The following is an 11,791-nucleotide window of genomic DNA, read 5'->3' as shown; positions in this document are numbered from 1 at the left end:
GTAAAGTTACCATATTGAAAATTAAAAATGGCTTATACCCAAAAATTGCAGTTTTCAGTAACGACCTTGAAAGCAATCAGTCAAGTTATTGTTTACAATATCTTATAGTAAAATCCATGTGATTTTCAGCACGCCGTAGCAGAGGGTTTGGTGGCCCTGTATGTGAGCGGTAGAAATGGTAATGCTCCTGTGAGAACCCAACTACGAGTCGCTGATAATCAGGCTGAAAACTTTAAATTAAACAGATGCTTCATAAAAGGGTTTCTCTGTTGATAAATTCAACTCTGACCTTCGTCATCGTCGTATTGTTGCTGGTTTGACTCAGGAGATCCAGTCTTCCGCTGGTAGTTTGCGCTCTTGAAGAAAAAATTCTAAGAATTGAGATTAAGAGATAGAGCAGGTCACAGGTGAGGGCCTTTATGACTAATGCAATGGTACTAATAATTGCGAATGGGATATTGATATGTTTCGCCGCGTTCAAAATATTATGCACCGCCATTTTTCTGCAGCAGGTGTGCTCTTTTTGTCTTCGGTAAAAAAAACGAAAAAAGTTATGATTCGTTTTGTGATAGCAAAGTCAGTTAAATACGATTATCCAACCACAAAAATGTGTCACCTCACTCAGGATTTCTCGCATGTGCTCCTTGAAGAGCTGCAATCTTTCGCACGAATTTTAGGGCTTTCTGGAAAGGCAGCAGGCATTCAGATTTCATTCAAAGTGATCTAGTCTCCAGTAGTAGGCTGTGTACATTTTTAAAAGACTTTCCGATGTTTAACTGTTCATTAAATAAGTTAACATTCCCTCGCGTGGGCTGATGCATTTGCATTACAAATATCCATAGTTAAATTTATGATGGCATGTTCTTCCTTGGTGGACAGAGGTAGAATTATTGTCAAAGCAAAAACAATACATATATTTCCTAAAATGTCGTTACTTAACATTATGCTTGATTAGCAATTGCTTGATTAGCAATTAGTAAAGTTTTTATCCAATTTTTATGTAACACGGATACAGCGACGAAAACGTTCCATGAATGCTTTTTGTGCTTTCCTGCCGAATACGTGTACTGTAAGAGAAGTCCTCCATCATGCCGGATAATAATCTGTCGCCGCCTCGTTGGCTGACTCTACCGTCCTGATTTCCTGACCCTCCAGGAAATTACTCCTGTTTAACATCGATCCCTTCACTAGGAACTCCATTAGCGGTCAAATTATCTCTCTTATTACGTTGGTTTGCATTGGACAATTATCTTCCATCCACTGTAAGAAATCACATCACTGACAAACGGCGTAATGCTCGAAAATCCCCTCGGCGTCATACAAGACAGCTTATTACACACATGAGGAGTTTCTACATGCGTGCATCACATTTAAGTCATTTAAGAAGAATAATCCAATGAAAATTAAGGTTTGATATCACGCGTTTTTACTTTTATTAGGATTTGCATGTTGATTTGGAGTTTTCGATTATCTAATAGTCATAATTTCAAATGTTTATTACACAACTAATGTATGCGCAACTTCGTCTGCAATGAAAAAGAAATATTTGAAAAAATGTCATTAACAATATGAATGTAATTGATTTGAAGTAAAGATCTTTTTGCTCCTTCCCCGACACCGAGGCCGCCCGTCTGTGGTGAGCGCTGAGCTGCCCCTGAATATTGATGAAAAAATTCGTCAAAACTGGCGTTTTATGATACCTGAAATCTTTAAAAAGTTTTCCTCGGATTTTAACGATTATGCTGCATGGCCTCGTATTGTGTTCATATTTTGGCCGTGGGAACACAACACTCTCCTTTTAGAGGAATGATACTTTATGGATTAACTTTTGTTTGCTGCTGCCCACTACTTTTAGGATGTTAAGAGATTCCTCATTGAATATCAATTAGAGCCAATTAACTGTCACCAGATATTGTAAACAGAATGCTCGAAAGGTCATGAATAACTTAAATTGATGCAAATATCAGCGGAAATAAATAAAGCAATAATAATAGTAAGAACTTCAAGCTTTAATTAACCGTGAAAAAGCAACTTCAGTACATTAGAGGAAGGTAGTCTAAAACATTTTGTCCATAAGACATGTGTTTACGATAGATTTTAATGTCTTTTTCAAGTTGTTTAATATTACTTCTGTTTAATTTACCATCTGTGGTATTCTGTAAAAAATCTACTTCCAACAATAGTTTTCATTTTTTTATAGTATCCCAACAACCACTTACAACCAGATAATGGCATCAAAAATACGTATAATTGGTCGACCTTGTAAAATATGGCGAAAATTCGTGGCATATTTAATGTTTTAAAAGCGTGAAATTTGCAGTAAGCATATTTAAACAAAGGTTGCGTAATTCTTTCAGCAGCATATAATTTTTTTCCGGTACTACAGCCAATCGACTGCAAACGTTACGCTATTTGTTCCGCCATATTGACTGCACTCACTATTAAAATACTGAAAAAATTACTCAATGCTTTTTATGACTGAAATGAAGAAAGTTAATCCGAAAAAAAAGAAGATCCAATAGCAGCTTTAAGTTTAAGTGTTCAAACAGAACGCGCTCTTTTTAGTTATTTGTTCTAGCCCTTGACGGCGCAACGAACGTCGAGCATGGTCTGAGTTTCATGTCTGAATTATGGACTTTGATAAATTTGAATAACGAATTCCTTTCCCCACACCATTCCACGAGGGTAAACGTGTGGATTTGAGATTCAGTAGAATTAACCGTAAGGGAACGGATTGCCTGTAAATAGATTCTTAATCATCTCTACAGCAAGGTATTTACACGTAATATTTCTCGTTTAGCCCTAAGTAATCTTGTTTTGTGAGGGTTTTTCGTGCATTACTCTTTCCATATGATGAATGTTTATGCAATTGTGTGTGGACTTACATCATGTATACAGTCAACTTCTGGCAAATGTATTTACTTCGTGTTCGCAGTTAAGTTGTTTTGGTGAAATATATGCTCTGCTTATTTTTTCAGGATAAAATATTCCCCACGATGAATTCTTCATTGACAGCGAAGGAAATTCGTCGGGCATTTATCGAATTTTTTGAAAAAAAGGATCATCTCTATGTCCATTCATCATCTACGATACCACTAGATGATCCAACATTATTATTCGCGAATGCTGGAATGAACCAGGTAAGTGCAACAAAAGGCCAAAAAGAAAAAACATTCGATGTGTTACAATGAAACGATACCAAAGGAAATTAGCGATATTCAATATCATTAATTCCCTGTAAACCTTTACAGTTCAAGCCGATTTTCTTAGGAACAGTTGATCCGGGAAGTGACATGTCACGCTGGAAGAGAACTACAAACACGCAGAAGTGCATACGAGCCGGAGGAAAGCACAATGACCTGGATGATGTTGGAAAGGATGTTTATCATCACACTTTCTTCGAAATGCTGGGAAATTGGTCATTTGGAGATTATTTTAAGGTTCGTTCCAAGTTGTCAAAATATCGGGAAGCGGGAAGGAGACCTCAAGATGTCTCCTTCCCTCTCAATCCTTATTTATTCTGCCCTCCTTCCATCCGCCAGGGCACAAATTACCTGCCACCGTCCTCTCAAATAATGACCACAACAGAATAGTTTGAGGCGTCACTTTGTAGAATCGATTCTCGTCGGAATGAAGGATGCTTTGTTCTTCCACTTACAAATTGTTATTCGCGACCTTGGTTTCGACTAGCAGAGATGATGACTTTGTAAGTCGAGGCCTGGGTCATGATTTTTGGATGGTATGTGGAGGAATGGAGTGTTTTCTTTTCCGAAATGACCTTCTTTGTCCCCGCCAACCTTACTCCTCACTCTTTCCACCCCCTCTTCCTCAAACGGGTATAAATATGTATCACATGTTGAATCTTGTCTTGTACCTGAAGATGGTTCGATGAACTGAAACACATTGTACGTTACAATAAATCTGTGGAAAAGCGCAATTTTTTTCGCATAATGACGAACTTCCACTACATCTCGCCTGAATCTGTTGAAGCTTAAGCTAATTTATCTTCCAATATAAGACTTAGATTTTTTATAGTTATCTTTACATTTTTCCTTTAAAAGCATTTTCTCAATATAGTGACCTTTATGTAATGAGAGGTTACCTGTTGTCCATTACGCGCTTTGTCACGATTCGTTTCAACAACAGTTTGGTTAAGCATCCAAATCCTCTCCTTCTGTTTTCTATAGATATCTTAGGAAACACATTGATATTTTTCTGTTACATTCTATAATAATTTTATATTTATAGATGGTAAGAAGTTGGTTGGAAAGAAAGAAGGTAGAGTTGGTAGATGTAGGATTATTGTTGATGGCTCTAAAGCAAGGGTCAGGGTTCAAATTCTAGTGTTAATTCCAAGCTGTTGGATAGCACATTAAATTGTGATTCCCCTCGAGTCTTATACTAAGTGTGGTCCCATTTCCAGAAGTGTCTCTTTAATCTTCGTCGACATCACAGTAATCAATAGGAAGGTTGATTTTAATAGGCGGTCACATCATGTGTCCCTTGAAGCCTAGTGGAGCTCAGAATTTCATTCCAATTTTTTCCCTGTGCCATCTGCTATTTCTCAGGATATTCCTCAGGAAGATGTCCAGACAACCACACATGCTGTGAATTTTTAGATGCCCAGATTTATTGCCTGAATTTGAATTGTGAACCCCAGGGCAGTGACCTCTCTGTACATCTACGCAACCACATTGTAGCCCCCTCCCTGTCTTTCCAACTCTGTGAAGTCCAATTTTCCTTTTAGTTACCCACTTTCTCATAATGAAACTAAAATATTGGAAATCAGTAACTTCCTGTAAATATAAAACAGGAATATGGATACATAATGAGCCTTTCAGAAGGAAGTAAAAGTCATATCACATTCTTGTCCTATACCAAAACCTTATCTTGAATCATTGTTTACAGTTTCTTCCTTTTGGTGATGATTTTTATTAGGTATTGTAAAAAATGTTTGAGCCACTTTTTCACCAGTTGGCACTAAAAAACTGATACTTTTTTTAGGCTAATAATTGAGCACAAAGGCCATCTGTGATTGGTTCTGCAGTCAATTGTTAAAACAATGTTTATTGATGAATATTTTATGCGTAATATTTTACAATAGTTAATTTGAAACTATGAGCACATTTGGTGCCCTATATGTAAACTGGGGAGATATAGAAGAAAAATTTTAAATGAAACAGGAAATGCATCTAGGGTAATGGCCACTATCTTACATCCCTTTGTTGGATTTATTTTCACTTCATTGGCAATGTTTTTGTGATAGGAAGGAGAAGAATATAGTTGAGGGCTAGAAGGGGGACCACTGTGTTGGCATATGTAATGATCATTCTTCTAAATCACCTGATTCTTTCGATGATTCTTGGAACAGACCATTTTTATAATGTGTGGATACTGATAAATTCTCATCAGAGTGATTTGGAGTGATGTAGTGGCTGTTCTGTTGACTTCTAATCAAAGTATTTTATGTTTTGATGCAAATTTTCATCAACAGCAGTCAATTTCCTTAGTCTTAATAAACTAACAGAATTGATCCAGCTATAAAAATAAAATGGAAGAAATTAATTTTCTAATTAAGTATATCATGGATTCACTGTACCAAAATTGGCTTACATCTCCTAAATCTAAAATTGGCGATGAAAATGAAACCTTGCCAGTACAAAGACCAGAAAATTAATTTCTGAGACAAGATTCCTTGCGTATAGTATTGTTGCCAAAACCAGTTGGATGAGGTCATTTCAAATGACTGAACATTTGGCTTTCTCTTGATGCAGAAAGAAATATGTTCTTGGGCGTGGGAGCTGCTTACCGAGGTCCTACACCTTCCAGCAGATCGTCTCTATGTGACATATTTTGGGGGTGATGCCAAAGCTGGTCTTGAGCCTGATGATGAATGTCGTCTCATCTGGAAAAACCTTGGGTGAGTTCCATGTTTTGTTGCATTTCTCAAGATTTGAAGGTCCATGTCTTTGTTATTTTTGTTATTGAAATTACTGCCCTTGCATCTAGATTATTTGAGAAATAGTGTGATCTTGTATGAGTGTACAAATTTTTGTATTGAAATATGACTTGGTGCCATTCGGGCATGTATTTATGTGAATGAATGTTTTCAATTAATTTATGGACAAGTGACTGTATTAAGAAACGAGTAATAACACTGAAATTAAGTCCCTTTGGAGAAAGCCTACTCTCCAGTTATGTATCCCAATAGACTATGTGGCATGTGCTCAGCTGATTCTTCTGCCTGTACACAAACCTCAAGCATGTGGCCTTGACCCATGATTGAGGGTAGGAGCCGACTTATTGAACTTTCAATTTGTATCTATTTGTTTACGAGGTTATGCCTGAATTTAATTACATGTGATTTTGTGCCGGCTAACTCAATGGCTTTCGACCATGAGGGCCTGGGTTCAAATCTTGGTGGTGACAGCATTTTTCAGTGGTATCCGTATCCTTACTTGGCATGCTGTGTGGAGAGATCACTTCTAGTAGAATATGCCATCCATTGGATGGAAAACTAAACTTAGGATCCTTGGTGCCTTTCGTTGAGAATCAGCTAATTCTGATGGCAGTTTTATCCACCCTTCCTCCATTTTCTGAACATCCTAACCCAACCAAATTACCCCCTCCTTACCGTAATGGCACAAATGGCCTCAACTACCAATCACCTCCCCTAACAACTGCTTCTGCTACTGACTTTAGTGAACCGCATCTAATCAAATTAGAACAATAGAGAGGAGATCATTAGATTGTATTAGTGTGCACTAATACCATTGAGTAAGTAAATTGACTCTAATGGCCAGTATCTCTAGGTTGGTCCTGGGTAAATCTATAGCCATGGTTGGATTGTGTATGGAAACGGACATTAGAGGAGTAGAGACATTAGAAGATTGCTCCTATGAGGAAGGGTTTGAAGATTGCTCAGTAGCGTTTTGAATTCTCCAGTTTCTAACAATGAAAACATCTCAGTCTATAATTCAAAGAGTAGAGTGTAAGTGTAAAAGAATATCAATGAAAGTTACTCTGCTTCAACAGATTTATATTGACTTCTCTAATGACCATTTAACAAAGTAGTCATATAAATTTAGTTGACTACTATTTCCATTACTCTGGCCTGCTTCTATTTCAGACATGATTCATGGAAAAAACATCTAACAAGCACATAAGAATATCTATGTATGAAACAAAAAATCAAAGGCTGAAACTGAAATTTTCATGTAGTCATTTGAAAGTTCTTTGATGACACATTGGTTCCCAATGGCACCAATATTCTAATGGCTGACTCAGCCATTTTCTTCAGGGTAAAATGCAGCAAAGCAGAATCTTTCCACAAACCTTATTTGAAGCTTAAACAGTTAACTAAAACTCATCTTGGTCACACATATTGAGGAATTTTTGCAATCAGATTAAATTAGGGCATTTTCAATAGCCACTTGACCCATATAAATTGTCTCTCCCCATGGTGAAGTGGGGAGAGACAAAAGATGATAAATGGTAATTGATGTTCATTGACAATTCCCGTAATTAACCTTATTCCCCTTCAGCCGTACACTAAGATCCTATTCGACTTTGTATTAGTTGACATTGTTATCAGTCATTGCTCAATATATTGTTTAAAGTCATGATAAAAAAGCTGTGAATTGTTAAGTTTTTGACACATTGTATTTTATTGGGTAGTTTGGATACCTTAAGGTTCTCAATGCAAACACAAACCACAATTGTTTTTTGTTAGAATCCTAAAAATTCCTAACCACGATGCCATTTATGACTCTTATTGCATGTCATCCCACCATTTCAGGGTCCCTGAAGCGCACATTCTCCCTGGGAGCATGAAGGACAATTTCTGGGAGATGGGAGAAACGGGGCCCTGTGGGCCTTGCTCTGAGCTACACTTTGATCGTATTGGAGGGAGGAATGCTGCCCATCTTGTCAATATGGATGATCCAGATGTTTTGGAAATTTGGAATCTCGTCTTTATCCAGTTTAATAGGTAACAGTTGCTTTATTTTGTTCCTTGATGCTTCAATCATGTCACTTATTTACCTTTTTTCAGATTCAATGTAATTGTTTTTGGTGCAAAAATATTGCTTTCAGTGCTATTTTCTTCCATAATGTCCTCAATTGACTTTTATTTTCACAGTGCCAAATTTTTAAATCTCTTTAAATATTTGCTTTAGCTTCAGTATTGAGTATTAATTATGCCTTCATATTTTTTAAAATTGATGATAATTTTGCATTTAGGTCAATAATAATTTCTGGACCTGAAGCTTGGTCCATTTTGGATTATTTTCGCCCAAGTTCTACTTGTACAAATGTTATTTTATTGTGACTAGTGGGAATAAAAATAGTACAAGGGTCCTTACCTGGATTCCTAAAATATGCGACAAAATTTGAGGCCACAAGACCTTAAATTTTTAAATGTTATGATCTGTTTTTTATTGTATTTGCCCTATGTCATGCATTGTGATTTTTACTTCTAGGGAATCTGATGGAAGCCTCAAATTGTTGCCTCATAAGCACATTGATTGTGGATTGGGTCTTGAAAGATTGGTATCCGTCATTCAAGGGAAGAGATCAAATTATGACACTGATCTTTTCATGCCCATCTTTGATGCCATTCAAAAGGTTGGTAGATAAGTTTTATTTTATGCATAAGTGAGGAAATTTTTTATGCAATGAAATGAGATAGGTTCTATAATAATTTCATAACCTCTGGGTAATATTCATCTTCCATCACTGTCACCTAAGAAAATATTCCTAATTTCAAATGGTTACGGCCACATCCAGTGCTCTCACTTGAGTATTTATTCATCTTCCAGCATCAATAATAAACTAATCAAATTAGTTTTCTCTTGTGTGTATCTCTCCTTATGAATTTAGGAACATTGGGGTGTCATCCTCCATTGTTTAGCAGGATGTGGTGATATACCCATTTACTATAGTAAATGAAGCAGTTTATTGATAATCCAGTAAATATTTGCTTGCATCCTACAATGATCTGGGTTGCTTTATTGTGTCCAGATTGCTTTTTCTTGAATGATACAAAGAGTTGAAATGCCTTTAGCCTGGGAAGGATCTTCAACAGGCAAATTAATGCTGATAATGCTAGAGGTGGAATATCGATATTTTTATATCCTTTCTAGGTTTATTCAGTGGACACTGAGAAAGAAACATGTGTGTTAAAGTGTGAGACTAGTGAGGGATGACTTTACCAGAAGACCCCAGGTGTCAAACCTGAGGACTTTCAGGATTTTTGACGTAAGATTTAGATATTTCCACTCTGATGTATCTGAAAATTGAAGATATTATTTTTTCTCCACTAAGATTCCTAGGCATTTTTATCCTTCATTTGTTTTTATTCTTGGGTATCAGTATAGTAAACTGTGGGAAAGATTGAGGTTGAGCATAAAATAATGTCATAACGGTCAACCTTGATGAAATTGCTAGCAACCTAAGGCACGTAACTGTAGCAAAATATATTATCAGTTTTGCTAATGTTGCTAGAGCATGTGAAGTATAAGAAAATGTAAATTCTAGACATAATCCAAAAACCATAGAGCTGAAAAATTGCTCTTATGAAAACTCCTTAGTGATCATCCATTAGCCTTACTATTTTTTTTGTAATGGTAAGGCTCTATGGTGGTTGTCTGCAAAATCATTTATTGTCATGGTATGACAAGTGTATAATAGATTTTGAAGAATATAAATAAGAGTGATTGACTCTTAATTCTTATTTAGTTCTGCTTAATTCATTTTCTGCTGAAGTGCAAAATATACCCTTTTTCCAAAAACAGATGCATTGAATATGTATTTTAGTGGTTAATTTTTCCACCCTTCGTGCCCAGAATAATGATAGGAAGAGTAAGAGAAAACTTTTGCATTAACCATTGTCCAATGTGCACTGTTTTCCTAGATATTGCCACCAAAATAACAAGTGTTAACATCTTATATGAGTGCGAGGCCCTCCGTTGTCTCATTGCCCTTCTCAAGTAATGAGATTGATTAATCCCTCTTCTGCATCCTGGGCCCTTATGGCACAGCGTGAGATCAGAGAGGGAGGTGTTTTCTTTTCAAGGGCGTCCATACACCAGCGAGCACTCTCTAACAGTCCTTCAGCAATTTGTCATGCTTGCTTTGTACATATTTTGAACTGGCTGCATTGCTGCTTTATTTTAGCTTTGTGCCCATTTGCGTGTAGTTCAGTTTGATTCCTGAAAAAATAATTAAGGGCGAGAAGATTTTTAGAATTTTAAGTTAGGTGAAAAACTAAAATAAATCAAATGCATTAAAGAAACTGGATATCATCCTGCAGGACTAAAGTATGCTGTGCTCAAATCTTGCTCATGAAACTGTAGGACGAACATGGTTGTACATCTTGGTACTAATAAATGCAGAAGAGGCATTAGGTGATTCTCATTAATGTAAAGACTTATTTTAGCCACATTAACTTTCAGGATTATTTTAGTTCATTGTGTGATAAAATGTTTTTCCTGGAGGAAGTTCACTGGAATATTTCACTTTTTTAATTTTAATTTGGTTATGTAAATGAGTTAATCTTGACAAAAATGGTGAATAACTTTAATTACTAACAGTTGATACCCTCATTCATTCCAAATGATGTAGCAAGTAATCTTTTTCCGAAGTCTGGTGTGGTCTGATGTTTTTTTTCTTTTTTTCATAAAAATAATTAAATTTTAACGATTACTTTATTTCTGTATGCCCCACACCCTTAACAAAATATGTGGCAGTGATTGACATATATATATGGTAGTGCCTAATGTTTTCCTTTTTTTATTGAAAAACTTGTAATCTCTTTAGAATATCAAATGTAGGGCCTGTTGTAGAACGCTAACTGTCTTCCCAAAACTGTGGTTTCCATTTCCCTATATTGTTAAATAATACTCTTTACTTCGACCCTACGTGGAGGATTTTATCACTTTATAAATTAGTGTTGTTATTTTTATTCTCCAGGGAACAAATGCCCCTCCATATACTGGTAGGGTTGGAGCAGATGATGTGGATGGAAAGGATATGGCGTACAGGGTGTTGGCTGACCATGCAAGGACACTGACAATTGCACTGGCAGATGGTGGCCGTCCTGATAATACTGGCCGAGGGTAAGAATTTAATGCTTTCATTAGTATGTCATCAAAAATTTGATTTAGGGATTAGATTGATTCATTGATGTCATTACTTGTCTCATATACTAAGGGGTAACGGTTACCCTAGTGGTTGTAAGGGTCATCTGCCTTACTCTCACCCCTAATTGAGTATTAATCGAAATGGACTTAATCAAATTAATTGTCTCTTGAATTAAATGTCAGCGGCAAACCTAATATTTTGCAAATAATACATGTATGTGGCTCGAGGATTATATGTCCTCTGTATCTCCTACCTTATTTCTTCTCTTTCCCTGAATATCATCATTATAATGGGTGCATATTCTATTTCTCTTCTTCTGCAGGATAAATATTCTCAGTAAATATACTTTTTACAGTGTTATAATGTACATTTTGCTTCAGACCATATATTCCATGTGTTTATGTACTACATTTCCATGTAATAATTGAATTTATTTGTAAGTTAATGTAATGCCTTAGTTTTAATTGATTTATGAGCAGGTCCGACCAAATTTATCCTTTTAACTAGTGTGTGTTGCTTGGATTTTTCCATCAGATGTATAGCAAATACTATTGATTGTCAATTGGACACAGAAATTCAAGAATCATTTCTCTCAGAAATTAAATCAAGCTTTTAGGATGCAAAAAATTCTTTTTCTTTTTAATTGTCC

At 36.1% G+C, this 11,791-nt stretch overlaps 1 protein-coding gene across 1 annotated transcript in view; it reads left to right on the top strand.

Moving 5' to 3' along the window:
• Window positions 1-2,670: 2,670 nt before the first annotated feature.
• Window positions 2,671-11,791, top strand: part of AlaRS (alanine--tRNA ligase, cytoplasmic) — a 45,861-nt gene continuing 36,740 nt past the window's right edge. The window contains exons 1-7 of the mRNA XM_071584779.1: window positions 2,671-2,772; window positions 2,979-3,140; window positions 3,252-3,440; window positions 5,775-5,920; window positions 7,799-7,990; window positions 8,481-8,625; window positions 10,972-11,117. Coding sequence (XP_071440880.1) covers window positions 2,997-3,140; window positions 3,252-3,440; window positions 5,775-5,920; window positions 7,799-7,990; window positions 8,481-8,625; window positions 10,972-11,117 — 962 coding nt within the window. The 5' untranslated portion in view covers window positions 2,671-2,772; window positions 2,979-2,996. The remainder of the gene's footprint in view (window positions 2,773-2,978; window positions 3,141-3,251; window positions 3,441-5,774; window positions 5,921-7,798; window positions 7,991-8,480; window positions 8,626-10,971; window positions 11,118-11,791) is intronic.

Source organism: Hetaerina americana, unplaced genomic scaffold (assembly GCF_022747635.1).
Source record: "Hetaerina americana unplaced genomic scaffold, ioHetAmer1.1.p SCAF_1, whole genome shotgun sequence".
Taxonomy (NCBI): Eukaryota; Metazoa; Arthropoda; class Insecta; order Odonata; family Calopterygidae; genus Hetaerina; species Hetaerina americana.
Note: the sequence above shows the minus strand (reverse complement) of the source record. Positions and strands in the feature narration are given on the sequence as shown.